General features: G+C 42.0%; 1 protein-coding gene and 1 non-coding gene across 2 annotated transcripts in view; one reads left to right on the top strand and one right to left on the bottom strand.

Moving 5' to 3' along the window:
• Positions 1–4,987: 4,987 nt before the first annotated feature.
• ZNF613 (zinc finger protein 613) overlaps positions 4,988–20,920 on the bottom strand; it is a 41,175-nt gene continuing 25,242 nt past the window's right edge. The window contains exons 3-6 of the mRNA NM_001103337.1: positions 13,766–13,966; positions 11,794–11,920; positions 11,419–11,511; positions 4,988–6,701 (exon numbers count right to left, since the gene is read on the bottom strand). Of these exons, the coding sequence (NP_001096807.1) occupies positions 5,011–6,701; positions 11,419–11,511; positions 11,794–11,920; positions 13,766–13,780 (1,926 nt within the window). The 5' untranslated portion in view covers positions 13,781–13,966 and the 3' untranslated portion in view covers positions 4,988–5,010. The remainder of the gene's footprint in view (positions 6,702–11,418; positions 11,512–11,793; positions 11,921–13,765; positions 13,967–20,920) is intronic.
• On the top strand, positions 10,943–11,015 carry TRNAW-CCA (transfer RNA tryptophan (anticodon CCA)). Its single transcript has one exon. It is a non-coding gene; the product is annotated as a tRNA-Trp (tRNA).

Below are 20,920 nucleotides of genomic sequence, written 5' to 3'. Positions count from 1 at the left end.
CCAACAATGGAATCATGGGCAGTGTGACTTTATTCCCCCTTATTTTTTAACTGAAGTATAGCTGATTTACAATGTTGTGTTAGTTTCAGATGCACAGAAAAGTGAGTCAGTTTTACATGGTGTTAGTCGCTGAGTAGTGTCTGACTCTTTGCAACACTGGACTCCAGCCGGCTAGGCTCCTGTGTCCATGGGATTCTCCAGGCAGGAATACTGGAGTAGGTTGCCATTCCCTTCTCCAGATCTTCTCAACCCAAGGATCGAACCCAGGTCTCCAGAATTGCAGGCAGATTCTTTACCATCTGAGCCACCAGGGAAGCCAGAGTTTGACATATACATAATAAATCCCTTTAATTTAAAAAATATTAACTTTTTAAAATTGAAGTATAGTCTATTTATGTTGTGTTAGTTTCAGATATATAGCAAAACAATTCAATTATTCATATATATTGGGCTTCCCACATGGTGCTAGTGGTAGAGAACCCACCTGCCAATGCAGGAGACATAAGAGACGCAGGTTCGGGAAGATCTGGAGGAGGGCATAGCAACCTACTCCAGTATTCTTGCCTAGAGAATCCCATGGATAGAAGAGCCTGACAGTCTATAGTCCATAGAGTCAGAAAGCATCAGACATGACTCAAGTGACTTAGCATGCACATACGTGAATATATATTCTTTTTCAGATTCTTTTCCTTAATAGGTTACTACAAAATATTTAGTATAGTTCTCTGTCCTATACTATAGGCTCTTGGTTATGTTTTTCATTTGGCCACACCTTCAGGCTTGCAGAATAGTAGTTCCCCAACCAAGGATAGAATCTGTGTCCCCTGCAGTAGAAGGGCAGAGTCCTAACCATGGGACTGCCAGAGAATTCCCATGGTTATCTATTTTATATATAATAGTGAGGGTTACTTTCCTGACATAAATGTGTGACAGCAGGCAGGCAGGGGGTATCACCAACCAGGAGCTCCCCTGAACCCCAATGTCCAGTCTTTATCTGGGGCTGGATCCCAGCAGGCTGGAAGGAAACCCACAGGCCTGATTTTAGTTTCCAGTCCCTGCAGAGGTCCACTGACACCATGGGATCTATAGCTTCCACCCTAAATCAGTGTGGGTGTGGTTTTTCCTTTTTCCTTTGCCGATTTTAGTGTCTATTCTTTCTATAATACATGTAACCTGGAGGATAACAAGTTTTCTGAGTTCTATCAGTCTTTCTAGCAGATTATCAGACATGAGGGTGGTCTTGGGGACCCCCCAACACAATAGTGAAAGTGAAAGTCACTCAGTTGTGTCCGACTCTTTGTGACCCCACAGACTGTAGCCTGCCAGGCTCCTCTGTCCATGGAATTCTCCAGGCAAGAATACTGAAATGGGTAGCCATTCCCTTTTCCAGAGGATCATCCCAACCCAGGGATTGAACCCAGGTCTCCCACGTTTCAGGTGGATTCTTTACCAGCTGAGCTACCAGGGAAGCCCCCCAACACAATATGGAAGGTCCTTTTTTGACAAACATGTATATATCATTACACATATTATTAAACATATACATATGTATGTTGCCTTTCCTTTAAAAAATATATACTTGACTCATGGCTACATTTTAAAGATAGGAAATTCAAATGATGACATATATATATTTAAATGAATAATTATTAACTCAATTTCTAGCCCCTCTCCCATCCCCATAGTATATGAGGATAAAGTAGAAAGTTCCAAGCTTCTAATCATGGTTTGGTCTTTCTGGTGACCAGTCGCACTTAAGAGATAGGCAGAAGCCCACCCAGAGTCACTTTATGAGAGCATATGTTCCTATCACCTAGGAAATTCCAAGGGATATAACAGTTCTGTGTAAGATGTTCCTATCACTCCCATCACTCAGGAAATTCCAAGGGTTTCATGACCTTTGTGTCAGGAACCAAGAGCAGTGACCAAATACATTCATCATTATGTCACACTAAGACGTTAGGATTAAATATCTCACTATTCCTTCTCTGATCTGCCCATCTTATATTCTGATAGGAACCTCTATTCAAAAAGGTTTCTTGCAATAATTCTGACCCTGAGAATCGCTTTCCAATAGGTCCTTTCCTTCAGCGACAAAATAACTTTGGTTAGTTCCTGAGGTCATTAAATTTTCAAATCTACATATAATTCATTTCCTATTTTGCTATGAACTGGGGACTATACCATTATGTATAAACTAACAAACAATTTATAATCTAGGTTGAACAATGTGAACATTTTTTAAAAAGTATCCATACCCTTTTCTATGTAAAATTAAGTGAATTATTTCCCCTTTCTCTTCTAATATGTCCCTTTGAGAGGGTAACAGGCAGGAAGGCCAGGTATCTCCAAAGGGAGGAAATAGGCTGCAAGTGTCAGAATTTTTTCTCTCTCCCTTAAGCAGCAGGTGTCAGATTTTTTTCCTTCTCTATACAAAAATAAAAGGTTTCTCATAAAATTCTGTGTTGCCATGATGATACCTGTTTCCACCTGAACTGAACTTTTCTCAAACTTTGAGCTAACCAATGCATTTTCCTTATGAAAATGTTTTACTTAAGCTATGTTAATGAAACTATGTATTTGCTTTGGAATTTGCCTTTCTTCAAAATGGTTCTACCTAACTTTTTCTTTTCTCAAACCTTGGTCTTATAATAGCTCAACAAACCAGTATTCATATCAATTGTTTTATGGCTGGGGGATGACACACCTCATTCCATCCTATCTCAAAAAAATGTATACAGTGGGAGAGGGGCCTGGTGAAACTCCCTCAGTCTTGAGCTGTCTCTCTTATCTGATTAATAGCTTTCTAACAGACATAAAACAGCTTGCGAAAAACTAGCAAGGGGGCACTCCTTCTGCCCCCTTCTGATGTCAATATCAGAAGCTTTGTCTATCACTTTTATACTTTAATAAAACTTTGTCACACAAAGCTATGAGTGATCAAGCCTCGTCACTGGCCCCGGATTGAATTCCTCTCCTCCAGAGGTCAAGAATCCTGTCATCTTTCACGCAACAACCTTTCACCTTGAACAGAAAATTATCAGAAATACTTCATTCCTTATATGTCCTTTTCAACTCATGTAGGTGTACACATACTTTGATTATCTTTGACTGTGGGTAAAATTACCATAGGCATGAAATCTAGCCTTTAAACAATTGCCAGCTCAAAGGTGGAAAGAATTGCCTCTTAAGTTCATCACTGTCATCATCTCTAGGTCCCAGGACAGGACCAAGTCAAGGGAAACAGTTGTTAAAAAGTTTTTTTCTGGATGGTGTGTATATAGCAAGGGAACTGTCTTCTAGAGCCAGAGCTTCGCTGATAGATTATTCATGAATTTTGAGCTCTGTTCCTCCAAGTGAGATGTATAAAGTTAAGCACATCCAAACATGCTGGGTTACATTGTCAGATTAAACGTATTTCATTTCCTTTGAAGGACTTTGGTAGGCTGAAACAACAAACTGAGTAAAGTTAGAACTGAAGAAATGCAAGAGCTAACCATATAATGATCCTGGGTGGGAAAAGAAGACTCATGTCCCTTCAAAGAGGGGAGTGTTAGTGTTAGCTGCTCAGTCATGTCTGACTCTTTGTGACCCCATGGTCTGTCCATAGGATTCTCCAGGCAAAAATACTGGAGTGGGTTGCTATTTCCTTCTCCAAGGGATCTCCCCAACCCAGGGATCGAACCCAGGTCTCCTGCATTGCAGGCAGATTCTTCACCATCTGAGCTACCAGGGAAGCCCACAGAGGGGAATGTATCACATTATAACTTTCAGAGATGAAGTGCAACAGAGACACCTTCCTTTCAATTAAGGAGTCACTGAGGTCAACATTCAGAAAACTAAGATCATGGCACCTGGTCCCATCACTTCACAGGAAATAGATGGGTAAACAGTGGAAACAGTGTCAGACTTTATTTTGGGGGGCTCCAAAATCACTGCAGATGGTGACTGCAGCCATGAAATTAAAAGACGCTTACTCCTTGGAAGCAAAGTTATGACCAACCTAGATAGCATATTCAAAAGCAGAGACATTACTTTGTCAACAAAGGTCCGTCTAGTCAAGGCCATGGTTTTTCCAGTGGTCATGTATGGATGTGAGAATTGGACTGTGAACAAAGCTGAGCGCCGAAGAATTGATGCTTTTGAACTGTGGTGTTGGAGAAGACTCTTGAGAGTCCCTTGGACTGCAAGGAGATCCAACCAGTCCATTCTAAAGGAGATCAGTCCTGGGTGTTCATTGGAAGGAATGATGCTAAAGCTGAAACTCCAATACTTTGGCCACCTCATGCTAAGAGTTGACTCACTGGAAAAGACTCTGGGAGGGATTGGGGACAGGAGGAGAAGGGGATGACAGAGGATGAGATGGCTGGATGGCATCACCGACTCGATGGACATGAGTTTGAGTAAACTCCGGGAGTTGGTGATGGACAGGGAGGTCTGGCGTGCTGTGATTCATGGGGTCGCAAAGAATCAGACACGACTGAGCAACTGAACTGAACTGAACTGACACCAAAATTAGGAATTTGATTCCAGGTGTACTGTCCTACAATTTGATATATCAAGTTAAAATTGTGACAGCCATCTCTAAAAGATTCATTTTCATAGGGTTTGTTATTTGCTTCATGCACTTTCTGATATTTTGCTGAAGACGTGCCATAGTTGGTGTGTTCAGAGTTTCATTTCTACATGATTTCCTCTGCCAACTGATGACTAGGAACATACCACTGACCCATTTACTGCCTTCAGAGGTCCAACGGTTTCTCTCCAGTGTGAACTCTGACACCTACTGAAATCTTATTTCTGGGGAAGGACTTCTCCAGAGTCATTACATTTATGCCAACTATGACCTCACTGACATATGTGACCTATGAAAGCCCTGTTAGGGTCTATCTTCCCATGAGAGGCTTTCCCAGTCTCTGTGTTTATACTATTTGTCTCAGTATACACTCGCCAGCCATACAAAGAGCCAGAAGGTTTTATTCAAGGGTTTTCCAGCTTGATTGAATGAGTTTATTCCTGTGTGTCTTTTGTGACAAAAATATGACATAATTGACCACTGAGGGTGCTACCACATTCACTAGGTTTCTCTTCTGTGCGAATTCTATTACCTGCTGAGGGTGCATATCTGCCGCCTAGCTGTCCCACAAGGGGTATGTTCTTATCTTCTAGGGGCTTATTACTGTGGGATGGAGTCTGAACTGCCACAGAAGGCATCTGCACAGTCACCACACTAACAGGGCTTTTCCTCTGTACCATATCACTTGGATGTGATGGGCTGAGATGCTTTGAGAAAGCATCTTCCAACTTGACTGAGTCGCCACGTTTCTCTCTTGCATGTAGCATCCCCTTGTGATACACAAGGCATGACAAGTGGGAGAAAGCTTTCCCGCAGTCATTGCAGCCATAGGGTCTCTCTCCTGTGTGAATTCTCCGGTGTCTGTTGAGACACGACTTATCCCTGAATGCTTTCCCACAGTCATTACACGTGTAGGGTTTCTCTCCTGTGTGAATTCTCTGGTGGTTAATGAGACCTGACTTGTGTGAACAGGATTTTCCACATTCAGTACACACAAAGGGAGTCTTTCCAGTGTGAAATCTCTGATGCGAGATGAGGCAGGTTTTCTGGCTGAAGCCTTTCCCACATTCAGTGCATACATAGGGTTTCTCTCCAGTGTGAGTTCGCTGATGTATCAGGAGATTGCCTTTCTGGATGAAGCCTTTCCCACATTCAGTGCATACATAGGGTTTCTCTCCAGTGTGAGTTCGCTGATGTACAATGAGATTGCCCTTCTGAATGAAGCCCTTTCCACAATCGCTACATATATATGATTTCTCCCCTGTATGAGTTTTCTGGTGTGCGTTGAGCTGCGATTTCCAGCGGAAGGCTTTGTCACATTCCGTGCATTCATAAGGTTTTTCTCCCGTGTGAGTTCTCTGGTGTTCCATGAGCCTGGACTTCCTGGAGAATGCTTTGTCACACAGGCTGCACCCATGAGGTTTCTCTCCTGTATGAACCCTCTGATGATTAATGAGCCGAGACTTCTTGACAAAGCCTTTTCCACAATCGTCGCATATGTAGGGCTTCTCACCTGTATGAGTTTTTTGATGGATAAGCAGCCGTGACTTCTTAGGGAAGACTTTGTCACACTCATTGCATGCATACTGTTTCTCTCCTATGTGGGTTTTCTGGTGTTCATTGAGTCTAGACTTTCTAGAGAAAGCTTTCCCACATACACTGCATCTGTGGGGTTTTTCTCCTGTGTGAACTCTCTGATGATCGATGAGGCGGGACTTCTTGATGAAGGCTTTCCCACATTCAGTGCAAACATGAGGTTTATTTATCTGTTGAGTTCCTAGACATGTAATGATCTGTGAATTTGTGTTCATGGGAATTCCACACTCAGGAAGCTTACTTTCACTGTGAAATTCCTCATGCTTTGCATGGAGGAAGAATTTCCCATTTACATTAGCCTTAACGGGGTTCTTTACTTCATAGTTTCTGTTCTGGCTGATTGAACTTAAGTTTGACTTCAGTGTTTTCCCATGTAAGTAAAGTACATCATGATTTTGCCATAAAGGACAATGATTTTTGCTCTGATAAACATTTCCAAGTGCATTATGTTCATGACATCGTTCCATTCTTTTTGGACAGCTTTGATTTTGCAAGTTCTCCTGTAGAAGACAGTCATCTTTCCTCATTTCTAGGAAAGAAGAGAAGAATGAACCTTCCCATGAACTTGGTACAGAGTGAAACTGTTTAACAAATGCCTTTGGGTAGGTGGGCTCTTTACAGACAATACTATGACCTCAGTTTAAAGAAACTCCAAGTAGAAAAGAGAACCCTCCTACACTGTTGGTGGGAATGTAAATTAAATTGGTGTAGCCACTCTGGAAATCAGTATGAAGGTTTTAAAAAACTAGAAATAGTGCCATACAATCCAGCAATCCCACTCTTGAGCATATACCTGAAAAAACTATAATTTTAAAAGATACATGCACCCCTATGTTCATAGCAGAATTCACAATAGCCAAAACATGGAACAACCTAAATGTCCATCCGCATTCAAATGGATAAAGATGTGGTACATAATGTAATACTACCCAGACATAAAAAAAGAATGAAATAATGCTATTTGTAGCAACATGGATGGACCTAGAAATTACCAAACTAAGTGAAGTAAGTCAGAAAGAGAAAGATATTATATCACTTATATGTGGAATCTAAAATATGACACAAATGAATTTGTCTATGAAACAGAAAGACTTACAGACATAGAGAACAGACTTGTAGTTACCAAAAGGGAAGCAGGGGATGGATTGGGAGTTTGGGATGAGCAGATGTAATCTATTATAAACAGGATGGATAAACAACAATGTCCTCCTGTATAGCACAGGGAATTATATTCAATATACTGTGAGAAATTATAATGGAAAAGAATATGAAAAAGAATGAAACACTTTACTGTATAGCAAAAATTAACACAAAACTGAAAATCAACTATACCTTAACTCAAAAAAAAAAAAAAGGAATAAACTTCAAGTAAATATGTTTGTTATTACCTGGACAAGAGTACAACACAATAATATAAATAAAGGGTAAAATAAAGGGTAAAATAGGGCACAAATGAGGTTAGAGCATTCAAAATGAGCAAATACAGATTTGGCTGTTTCGTAATTGTGAACTTACAAAGTATGCTGATAGTAAAATAAAATCAAGTTATTATGAGGCTCAGACAGTAAAGAGTCTGCCTGCAACACAAGAGACCCAGGTTCAATCCCTGGGTCAAGAAGATCTCCTGGACCAAGAAGTGGCAACCCACTCCAGTATTCTTGCCTGGAGAATTCCATGGATGGAGGAGCCTGGAGGGCTGCAGTCCCTGGGGTCACAAAGAGTCAGACATAACTGAGTGACTAACACTTTCACTTTCATTATCAACAAAGACAGAGGGCTATTTGTTTCCAAATGATGTGGCACACTTTCATACATCCATAAATCTTTATTAAATTATGGCTATGTATCAAGCATTATGCCAGTGATGAGGAAATAGAAACAAAGTCCTTATTGTCACTAAGCATAAATTCCAGTTAGGGTAAAACTGAACATTAAAGCAACAATTAAGAAGGCAGGAGCAAATTGTGAAAAGTGGTTTGAGGAAGCAATAGAGAACCAGGTGGAAAAGATTAGGATATAATCTAGAGAAAGAAAAAACAAGGTTCATTCATGGTGGCTATGATAAATGTAAAGAATCAAGTGTTATTCCCAATTACCTGACCTAGGCCACTGGATAGATGAGTAGTGGTTTTTAATGAGATGGGGACTATCACTGAGGTTTACAATGTTGCTAAATCAAGTGTGCATCTCAAAGCGTATCAACCTTCAGGTAGGTTCTGGATATTCAAAGCAGACATGAAAAATTCAACTGAACATACAGATCCTGATAAAGGTCCTCACTGAAGACAACACTGTGGGAATCATCTGTATATAAATATTATATAAGGATAGGGGATAGGATGAGATATTTGGGAAAAAGTGTAGACTGAAAGTAGATGAAGGCATGGGTTGAAATTTATAGTTTTTGTAACATTAAGATTTGGGGGTTTTTCAAAATATTTATTTATTTATTTGGCTGCACTGTGTCTTAGTTGCAGCATATAGTTTTTTTGTTTTGTTTTTTTTAAGTTGCAGCATGTGGGATCTAGTTCCCTGACCAGGGATCAAACCCAGGCCTCCTGCATTGGGAGCTCAGAGACCCAGCCACTGGACCAACAGGAAAGTCTTACGACTTTGAGTTTTAAAAAGCCCAGTGAGGAGCACTCAACATTGACTATACTGATACTAATAAGGGAAATAAGCAGTCCTGTACTCAGGAAACTACAAGGGTTTTAGGACCGCTAAACCAAGGTCAAAGACCAAGATATATATGTATCTTATATCACAATTTCATACTAGGGAACTGGCACCTTTTTCTTTTACCCTTTGTACATGTACACATGTTAATATCCAAATTGTTTCCATTTCATTGTAACAAACCCTAAGCCCACCTCTTGCCACTAACAGCATTTTCTTTCAACAGCCTACATATTCATCCTGGTTTCCATCATTTAAGGAATCCTAAAGGATCACACTACTGGATCTCAGGACTCTTGACAGTTCACCTGCCATTTGTCTCAGAACTATTGGATGTACTTAACTACAGCTCACACTACTGCCACCCAATTAAAAAGTAAGACTACATATCCAAGGATAATATAAACCAAACTCATAACGCCACCACTATACCTCAATTATAGCTGACCCTTGAACAACACGGGGTTAGGGGTACAGACCCTCCTCGAAGTCAAGATCCAATTTAACTTTATAAAGATCAACTTTATAGACATCCCTCTGTAGTCAAGGATTCAAGCAACCTCAGATAGCATAGCACTCTATTACATATTTATGGAAAAAAATTCCACATATAAGTGGACCCATTCAAACCTGTGTTATTCAGGGTCAACTCTACTAACAAAGACCAGAACAGTTAGCCTGGAGATAAAAGTTATATGACCAACATTTACTTTATTTATCCATGTACACATTCCACTTGTTCCTGTACAATTACCTCCTAAAACCGGCCCTCAAGGGGCTTCAGGCTAATCTTTCAACAGTTCCCTCAAGACCTAGCATGTTTCCAACTTCATACCTTCATTCTTTGGTCTCCATCATCTTTACTTAAATCCCACCTATGCCTTTTATGTATCAGGCTATTGCCTTCTCATTCTATGTCATTTTGTAAGCTCTATTTCACCTATATTTTGGGTGGGGGATGCTGGGTAGGGCTGGTCACCAGAAAGACCAAACCCCGATCAGATGCTTGGATCTGATCCAATTTTCAGTCTCACCTCCACCTCTATTCTCCAGAGAGGGGAGAAGGGCTGGAGACAAAGTCAGTGATCAATCATGCCTAGGGGGATGAAGTCTCCATAAAAATAACCAAATTACAGGATTTAGAGGGCTTCTGGGTGGCTGAACACATGGTGGTGATGGGAGAGCATTATGCCTAGACACGTTGTGGAAGTCCCTCAGCCCCTTCCCCACACCCTGCCCTGGGCACCTCTTTCATCTGGCTGTTCCTGACTTAGATCCTTTCATAACAAACTGGTGATCTAGTAAGTGCAATGGTTCTCTGAGTTTTGTGAGCTGCTCCAACAAATGAATTGAACCTGAGGGGGGAGTCTTTGGAAGCCCCAGTCTAGAGCAAGTGAGTCAGAAGCAAAGGGTACAACCTGGACTTGTGTTTGGAAGTGGAGTTGAGGGGGGGTGTCTGGTGTGATGGAGCCCTTAACCTGTGGGATCTGATGCTTCTCCAGGAAGACAGTGTCAGAACTGAGTTAAATTGTACGACATTCTGCTGGTGCCAGGCTTCCCAGGGGGTGCTAGTGGTAAAGAATCCACCTACAAATGCAGGAGATGCAAGAAATGCAGGTTAGATCGCTGGGTCGGGAAGATCCCTTGGAGAGGGAAACAGTAACCCTCTCCAGTATTCTTGCCTGGGAAATCCCATGGACAGAGGAGCCTGCTGGGCTATACAGTACATGGGGTTGCAAAGAGTCAGACACGACTGAGCACACAAACATACAGCTGGTGTCGCAGAGAACTGCTTATTATGGGGAAAAACCCAACACATATCTGATGTCAGAAGTGCTGTGAGTGTAGCAGCGGTGAGAGAACAGAGGAGAAACACAGGAAGACCGAGGCTTTCCCAACACACATCTATGAAGAAAAAAAATCGAAGGTTCCAGAGACTGCCTTAAGGGTTTATCTTTCCTCCCTCCACAATTTATATGTTGAAACCCTATCTGCCAATCAAAGATGATGTGAATGTTAGGACTGGAAATAAATATTATCCAAAGGGGCAAGAAGGTGCAGTCGCCAGAAGATAGTGCTAAAAATCTTGGGGCTTCCTTGGTGGTCCAGTGGTTAAGACTCCAGGCTTCCAGTGCAGGGGCCCCAGGTTTGATCCCTGGTCAGGGAACTAAAAAATTTCCCTAAAACAAGTTCTGACTAAAAAATTGTGTGGCCAAAATTTTTTAAAAAGAATTAAACATGTCTCTTCAGAGAGAGGCGTGGAAGGTATAATTTCATAGCAAGGAAAGCAGAAGAAACCGTCACTGATACAGTGCTGGGGACAGGACAGGAAGATTTGAGAATTCTAAACAGAAACTTAAGAGAAAAAAAAATCAAGATCAAGATGAAATAAACAGGGATGAAATCCAAGAACAGAGACATTCTTTGACACGCCTAAAAGATAAAGAGCTCTTCTATGAGAGCGTCGTGGAAGCTTGGCTTCCATGTTGTCAGACGCTCATGGCTGTGACATCTCTGAATGATGAGAACGTAAGTCCTGCGGCCAACCCAGTGCTGGTGCTCTCACTCACCTGGACAGATTCGACTGTGGACTTTGTCTTCCACGGGCCACAGTTCTCCTCGTTCCAATCTGGAGAGAGCAGCTGGCTTGCTGGCTTGATACCCTGTTCATGGGAAATGAGACAGATAGGCTCTTGACTTGGGTTGTGGTCTGCCAGCGTGGAGTTATATTTTAGGAAGTACACAGTGTGCAGCTTAGCCAAGAGAAGGCTCATCTCTCAGGGAAGGGCACGTCATACTCTCTAGTCTGGGACCAGAGAGGAAACTGAGACTCAGGTACCACTTCAGGGCACCATGGACACGGAAGAGCTTTCAGAAGCCGAAGCCAAAATAAGAAAGGCCACTGACTGGGGACTCTCTGAGGGACCCGGAGGAGCCGTCCTCACCCACAGACACCAGGTTGCTATAGTTCTCCAGCATCACGTCCCGGTACAGGGCCTTCTGAGGAGGAGCCAGGAGCTGCCACTCCTCCCACGTGAAGTCCACGGCCACATCCTCCAGTGTCAGTGATCGCTGTAACAACACAGTCCTGCTAGAGTGTTTCTCTGGTTACCATAATAGAAGGCATGTGAAGGAAGTTGTTCTGCTCTCTTTCCTTTTACCATTTAGGCTACATCTATATACAGAGGTGTTTTGATTTTTTTTTTAAACTACATTGTCATAGAAGCAAAATCTAACCATGTTCAAACCTATTTCCCAAAATATTCTGTAACTGTTCAACCATCATTCAACAAATCAGAAGTTTCTATAATGTCTTCATTAAATCCTTTTGCTAAACTAGAAACATTTGCAATATAGAGTTGAACCATTTGCTACATATATAACTTTTTTTGAAGCAAGTATATATGTACCAGGCACTAAGTATATTCTAGTGACACCCGGATGAATAGAACATTCCTACATTCACCATGAATCTTTGTAACCATTATCAGAATCAACTGTGAAGAAACGCCACACACTATAATTACAAGATATATATGTTAGGAGGAATAAAGACATCTTTCTAAAACATGTCCAAACAGTGAGAGACTAGGAAAGCACATTATGCAAACTAAGAAAATAAATAGCATCCTTCAAAAAACACACAAATACTTACGTACCTATGTACATTATTTATATTTACATTACCAGTCAGGTTCACAGCATACCAGATACATTGCAGAGATAATAAAATGAATGGTAAGATCTGAAGAAAGTACTCAAAATGCAGCACAAACATATAATGATGGACTATATATATAAACCAGAACAATAGAGAGGACTGAGAGAGATCTCACATTCCCCAACTCAGTTTATGAAACTGTAAATACAGTCATAGAAGGGCACTATCCAAAGGCCTAAGAGCTGAGCGAGATCCATGCACAAACATCTGCACAGACACAGAGGCAGACAAACTCAGTGACTGGAAGTACGTACTCCTGCCTGTTTGTTAAGTGAAACCAGGGGATTAGGAAAGAAGCCTGTGAAGAGGACTCTTACTTTTTGCTAGATGTACTTCGTAATCACTGGAGGGTTTTTTTTATTATTATTTATTAGGCTGCACCCGGTCTTCAATGTGGCAGGATCATTTACTTGTGGCTGTGAACTCCTGGGCTTCCCTGCTGGCTCAGCGGTAAAGAATCCACCTGCCAATGCAGGGGATATGGGTTTAATCCTTGGTCTTCAAAGATACCCCATGCCTCGGAGCATCTAAGCACAACCACTGAACCTGTACCTAAGAGCCTGTGCTCCACAACAATAGAAGCCACTGCAACGAGAAGTTCTCGCACTGCAATTAGACAGCAGCCCTTGTTCGCCGCAACTACAGAAAAGCCTGCACATCAATGAAGACCCAGCACAGCCAAAAATAAATAAAATTATAAAGAAAAAAAAAGAAATGTTAAATATAAGTTTACCCTTGACAGCAAGGGTAACCCATAGGATACTCCAATCACGCACGCTGTGCCAACATTAGTCCTTCAGTGTAGATCCCGTTTACAATATATTCCTGATGCTACTTTCCCTGGATGCTGAACTTATTATTTTTTTTTCTGAACATTTAATTTAATTTTATTTTTAAACTTTACAATATTGTATTAGTTTTGCCAAATATCAAAATGAATCCGCCACAGGTATACATGTGTTCCCCATCCTGAACCCTCCTCCCTCCTCCCTCCCCATACCATCCCTCTGGGTCGTCCCAATGCACCAGCCCCAAGCATCCAGTATCGTGTGATGCTGAATTTAAATCTAAATTTATTTCTGCACAAATCCTATTTTTCCAATTTGTTATTTTCTATTGAATTCAATTGCGTTTTACAGTCCCCCCAGAAACCAATTACAGAATGATGGGAGGAATAAGACAAGCCAAAAAGTTACCTGGTCCTTGATCATTTTCTTCTGATATATTGAGAACTGGACAAAGACTAGGATGTGTCCTGAGTCTCCTTTTGGACTTCCCTCAATTTCGGGTTAGAAATCTTAGTCCCAAGGCAGTGATGTCCCTGCAAGTGAGGACATCGAGGAAGGGAAACCTCCTCATGTCACTTGATGTATCTTGTATCTTGATGTATCAGGGACCTGTGGGGTAAAAAGTAAATTCTCTTTTGAGTGTCCATTTCCTCAGGGCTCAGATGTTTGTCGTTGATATTGTCACCGACCTAATTTCAAGGTCACTTGTCCCTTTATTTGGGGACACAGAGGCTACACATGCTGGAGCAATAAAATAGAAGACTGTAAATGTGAGGATAGTGTTTCTTCCTTCTGTGAGGTGGAAGTGGGGTGACTGTGAAGCGGGAGATGGGAAAAGAGAACCAGCACAACACGAAGCTCCCACAGCAGGGGAATTACCACAGGCCAGTTTCTGGAAAGAGAACATACAAACGTGACAACCTGGACAGCTTTGCCCTGGAAACCATGTGTGCTCATGGACCTGCTGAACTACTCCACAGTACGAAAGAAACAAACACAGGAAAACCAAGGGGAAAAAATTAAAGTGTACACATCAAGATTATTATTTGTGGATATATCCACATTTAGTGGGCTTCCAGGTGGCTCAGTAGTAAAGAATTCACCTGCCAAGCAGGAGACACAGGAGACAAGGGTTCAATCCCTGGGTTGAGAAGATCCCCTGCAAAAAGAAATAGCAACCCACTCCAGTATTCCTGCCTGGAGAATCCCATGGACAGAGGAGCCTGGTGGGATACAGTCCATGGAGCAGCAAAAGAGTCAAACGTGACTTGGCAACAAAACAACAATAACTCATTTAGTAAAAGTATAAAAACAAGTTCAAGAAATGTGATTACAATAAAAATCACTAAATTGTACACTTGAAGCAGATAAACTGTATGATGTTTGAATAAAAAAAGTTATTAGGAAAAAACTATGAGTAGAGCTCTAATTATTTGCTTACTAAAATATTTAGAGGGAAATGTATAAGTGTCTGCAACTTACAGTGAAATATACCCCCAAAAAAGTAAAAAGGTGGGTTGATGATGAATAGAAGAGTGATATATGGATACATATACAATAAAGGAAACACAAAAAAATCATGATAAAATCTAGATGACAGGCACACAGGAATTCAAATGTATAATTCTGAAATCCTTGATATATGTTTGAAATTTTTCATAATGAAATCATGGGGGATGGGGAAGCCTATAATAATGAGGCAGGGTGAGCAAAAACCAAATCTTTTCAAAATAATTGCTCTTCTATGCAATAGAAAATTAAAAGTCAGTAAAAAGATCCAAAGTAAAAAGACACCATTCACAATGGCAAAAAAGTTAAAAAATCAAGATGGAGATGAGGGACAGGGAATCACACTCTTGTGCAAATCCAGAATTCATAACCTCTTCTCAAAAGTGCTGACTATTTAAGCCTTTAAATTCTATCTAAATGAATGTACATATTGAGTGATGCCAGTCATTAATGGCATAGGTTTGTAGGAATTTTTAAAAAAGAATTTTCACAGAAAAAAAATTGTATGATACATTCATTATGAATATTTATGATAGGAAATTAAATAATGAGGCTAATTATACCAATATTTCAGCAGTTTACTGGAATTGTGAAAATCAAGCATAGAAAAATGAGGACTAAAAAGTAAACTTATGAAAACTTTAAAAAACGTGATCATTGGAGAACAGAATTGGGGTAACAGAGATGCTTTTGTACTCCTGTTAGAACAACTGTGCAAGGAAATATTTACAAGTGTGTGTGCACACACATAGTAAACGAGCAGAAAAGGCCAAATCCTCGTTTTTAGTAGAAACCTTACCACTTTAGATGTGCTTAGTCCTCGGTCTCCAACAACGCTTTCATTTCTACCGGTCCGAGAGGAAAAGATACAAAAAGCCAAAGGCGATTTTACAAACGAAGGCTTGGACTTGAGGAACTGAAGGAGAAAGTAACGTTTGAAACACCCACCCACCGAACAGCTTCCGCTTTCACAAACCTCTCAACGACTGACAACCTGGACACCACCCCCCCTCCCGCAAACATTGGATTCATCCCCAAACCTGCACTAGACACCCAGGTTCGCTGACCAGGCGTCCCCCGATCCTGTCATTAAACCGCCTACTAAATCCCGAATCCAAACCAGACACCACTCTTATTGACAAATATCACTTCCTGCCGCAGTCCTCAATGAAGCACGGCCAAGAGACACAAAACCCCGATTACGGATTTTCAATCCGTGATCTCGACTGGACTAAACACCAGAATCCTTCAGAACTGACTCCAACGTCACCCCAACCATAAAATAGCTCAGTCACCAACTCCCACTTGCTTCCTCTTCCTCCACGGACAGCATGGCTCCACCCAACTCCGACGCGAACGAAACCTCAGTCCTCTCATCCTATTCCACGCAGAAATTCACACACTACCCTGATTTTCTCCTGATCCCACCGAGACCTCCTCGAACCCGCACTTCCGAGAATTCTTTTTACTACTGCGCTCTAGCTGGACTACGGCGGCGGCCGACTAGGGGCTGCGGCATTTGTACGAAGCAGGCACATCTGTTTGTTTGGTCGCTGTTGTTGTTGTTGTTGTTTCGGCTTTTCCAGGGAGCTAATGTCTGCGCCCTGCTCGCCACGGAACCCGAGGCTGCCATCTTTTAGGAATTGCCGTACAGAAAGCCAGGCACAAGCACGGAAGTGACAAACGCCAAACCACCCTCATTCTCTGCTCCTCTTTGCTCCTTCGCGTCCGATTGTAGCCCGACAGGCTCCTCTGTCCATGGGATTTTTTTTTTTCCAGGCAAGAATACTGGAGTGGGTTTATGCACTTCGTTCTCCCGGAGAATCTTCCCAACCCAAGAATGGAACTCGCGTCTCCTGTATTACAGGAGGATTCTTCACGCTGAGCCAGCAATGATTTGCACCTTAAACGCTCCCTCAGCAAACTACACTGATTTCCGCCCAGAAAAGGGGAGGAGAGCAGTCAGGAGCCAATGGGAAGAGGGAATCCAACGTCTGGGGAAATTTTTTGCCCCTGATACTGGGCTAAGCTTGAGCCAGTATCAAGGGCCGAGCTTTCTGAAAACAAGAGTCCAGAAATTTTGTAAGGAATAAATAAGATAACTCCGGGCAGAATAAAAAGTCGTACAAGAAAGGAAAAGTAATCATAGTATACTAGTGGTTGAACTACAGTAGTACACAGTATATAGTAGTATATAAGCTAAGCTAAGCTAAGCTAAGTCACTTCAGTCGTGTCCGACTCTGTGCGACCCCATAGACTGCAGCCCACCAGGCTCCCCCGTCCCTGGGATTCTCCAGGCAAGAATACTGGAGTGGGTTCCCATTTCCTTCTCCAGTGCATGAAAGTGAAGAGTGAAATTGAAGTCGCTCAGTCGTGTCTGACTCCTAGCGACCCCATGGACTGCAGCCTACCAGGCTCCTCCGTCCATGGGATTTTCCAGGCAAGAGTACTGGCGTGGGGTGCCATTGCCTTCTCCGATAGTCATATATAAATAAATACTACTTATAGTTCCCAGGTCCGGCTACTTATAGTTCCCAGGAGACACAGAAGACGCGGGTTCGATCCCTGGATCGGGTATATCCCCTGGAGGAGGGCATGGCAACCCGTTCCAGTATTCTTGCCTGGAGAATCTCCCGGACAGAGGAGCTTGGTGGGCTACAATCCACAGGATCACAAAGAGCTGGACAGGACTGAAGTGACTGAGGACATGCGCGCACAAGCAACATAATGTAAACACTAAATCTGATCCAATCATAATTAAGAACTTTTTGGCCAACCCATAATATAACTCTATTGGAAGAATGAGGGAAAGGAAATGCTTGTGTGAAGAGAGCTGTTTGTGTTTGTAAGAGAGGTGTTTTGAAGCTTCCTACAAAGAGGAGACAATATCCCCAAATTAAAGCTCCATTATGGCTCAGTTGGTAAAGAATCTGCCTGCAATGCAGGAGACCTGGGTTCCATCCCTGGGTTGGGAAGATCCCCTGTAGAAGAAAATGGCAACCCACTCCAGAATTCTTGCCTGGAAAATTCCATGGAGAGAGGAGCCAGGCAGGCTACAGTCCATGGGATCACAAAGAGTCAGACGTGACTGTGTGACTATCACTTTTTTTTTTTTTAATCATCATGTGAAAATTAACAAATAGAACCTCATTTGAAAAATGGACTTGGGAGGCTGGACTCCACCAAATGTTTGGTATCTGAAGTATCCTAAGGTATAAAAAACAGTTTTCCTTTAGTCAGTATTCCTTTTGCACAGCTACTTTGGAAACAGTCTCACAGTTCCCCAAACAGTAAACAAATTTACCATATGACCCAACAATTTCACTCCAAGGTTTATATTGAAGAGAAATGAAGGCAGATGTCCAGACAAAAACTTGTACATAAATGTTTACAGCAGCATTATTGGTAACAGCCAAAAGTGGAAACAACTCAAATATCAATCAACTGAAAAAATAAAAATGTGCTATATCCATATAACAGAATATTGTGTATGCATGTGCTCAGTAGTGTCTGAGTCTTGGCAACCTCCTAGACTGTATTGCTGCCGCTGCTGCTAAAGCACATCGGTTGTGTCCAATTCTGTGCGACCCCAGAGACGGCAGCCCACCAGGCTCCTCCATCCCTGGGATTCTCCAGGCAATCCACTGGAGTGGATTGCCATTTCCTTCTCCAGTGCATGAAAGTGAAAAGTGAAAGGGAAGTCGCTCAGTCGTGTCCGACTCCTCGTGACCCCATGGACTATAACGCACCAGGCTCCTGCATCCATGGGATTTCCCAGGCAAGAGTACTGGACTGGGTTGCCATTGCCTTCTCCCCTAGACTGTATTACTCAGGTATAAAAAGGAATAAGTACAGAAACATGCTACAACATGGACCAATCTTGAAAGTTTATGCTAAGTGAAGGAAGCCAGTTACAAAGACTACATATTATATGATCGAATTTATGTCCAGAGTAGGTAAATCTAGAGATAGAAAGTATATTAGTGGTTGCTTAGATATGGGGAGCATGACATCCAGTACCATCACTTCATGGCAAATAGATGGGCAAACAATGGAAACAGTGACAGACTTTATTTTGGGGGGCTTCAAAAATCACTGAAGATGGTGACTGCAGCCATGAAATTAAAAGATGCTTACTCCTTGGGAGAAAAGCTATGATCAACCTAGACAGCATATTAAAAGGCAGAGACATTACTTTACCAACAAAGGTCCGTCTAGTCAAAGGTATGGTTTTTCCAGTGGTCATGTATGGATGTGAGAGTTGGACTATAAAGAAAGCTGAACACCAAAGAACTGATGCTTTTGAACTGTGGTGTTGGAGAAGATTCTTGAGAGTCCCTTGGACAACAAGGAGATCCAACGAGTCCATCCTAAAGGAAATTAGTCCTGAATATTCATTGGAAGGACTGATGCTGAAGCTGAAACTCCAATACCTTGGCCACCTGATGAGAAGAACAGACTCATTGGAAAAGACCCTGATGCTGGGAAAGATTGAAGGCGGAAGAAGGTGACGACAGAGGATGAAATGGTTGGATGGGATCACCAACGCGATGGACATGAGTTTGAGTAAGCTTCGGGAGTTGGTGATGGACAAGGAAGCCTGGAATGCTGCAGCTCATGGGGTTGCAAAGAGTCGGACATGACTGAACTGAACTGAACTAAAAGATGGGGAGAATGAAGGCTGAATTGATAGTTATAAATATCCACAATATGATTAAGAAAAAGATAATCAACCTAAAACAAAAAAGCAATAATGACATAAGAAAATAAATAATTTATAAAATAAATAAAAGAATTCCCTTGTGGTCCAGTGGTCCACTGAAGGGCACTGGGGTTCAATCCCAGGTTGGGGACCAAGGTTCCCAAAACCTCCACCACATGAAGAAAACAACAAAAGACTTAATAAATGTTATCAAGTAAAATAAATAAGCAAAGTTAAAATAATATTTTTTCATTCTTTAGAACAGGCAAAGACTAAAAGATGGATGAGGTTTCTAAATGAAAACAGGCACTCTGATAGAATTAGACCTTTTCCCCCCATATCTAAAATGAGGATATTTCTGCCCACCATTGACAGCTTTCATAATATTCAGTAAAATAATAAAATTACAATGTTTGAAATACTCCCCTAATCAAAAAAATGTGCATACATTTAATAAAAATTAGCTCTTACTTTTCAGCTGGAGCTCTTGGGGAGGATAGATTAGTAAAGTGGACTCAACTAATAGAACAGTTTTGGACAACCTGGAATAATCAATCCAATTCAAACTTTTCATTCTCTCTGACTCTTTCAACAACTCCAATTCTAAACAATTCTTCACTAGACAAATGTGAAAACATTTCAACTGAGATAAAGCCTGCACAGAAAATTTTCCCAAAAATTTCTGGCCTGAAAAAAAGTGTGTTAGTTACTCAGTGCTGCCCCACTCTTGCTCCTCTATCCATGGGATTCTCCAGGCAAGAATGCTGGAGTGGCTGTAGTCATTCCCTTTTCCAGGGATCTTCCCGACCCAGGAATCGAATCCGATCTTCTGCATTGCAGACGGATTCTGTACCCACATATTCTGATCTTCTATTCCTCCTCAGTTCACTACCTTCCATCTTAGAACAAAACCCCTCCCTATTAGCTCAACCCTCCCAGCAACCCTCTCACCTTTCACCCTAGGGATGTCATCAAACTTCCACCCCCAACTTTGACTGAAGACCTTTTCTTTCAACTAAATATGTTTCCTGTGTGTCCGCAGAAAGGCATGCTGCCTTCCTCTACCACCTTGGCTTCTCCAAACCCTGTACCGTTCCCTGAAATCGCTCCTGCTGCTGCTGCCGCTAAGTCGCTTCAGTCTTGTCCGACTCTGTGCGACCCCGTGAACTGTAGCCCACCAGGCTCCTCCATCCATGGGATTTTCCAGGCAAGAGTTCTGGAGTGGGGTGCCGTTGCCTTCTCCGCCTGCTCCCAACTCCCTAAAGGAGGCCTCCTTTTGCGGTATGGACATTGCACCTTTTTAAATATGGCTGCGCCCCCGTGAAGTTTTGTACCTCCCGCGTACCAGCGGC

This window comes from Bos taurus, chromosome 18, assembly GCF_002263795.3.
Source record: "Bos taurus isolate L1 Dominette 01449 registration number 42190680 breed Hereford chromosome 18, ARS-UCD2.0, whole genome shotgun sequence".
NCBI lineage: Eukaryota > Metazoa > Chordata > Mammalia > Artiodactyla > Bovidae > Bos > Bos taurus.
Note: the sequence above shows the minus strand (reverse complement) of the source record. Positions and strands in the feature narration are given on the sequence as shown.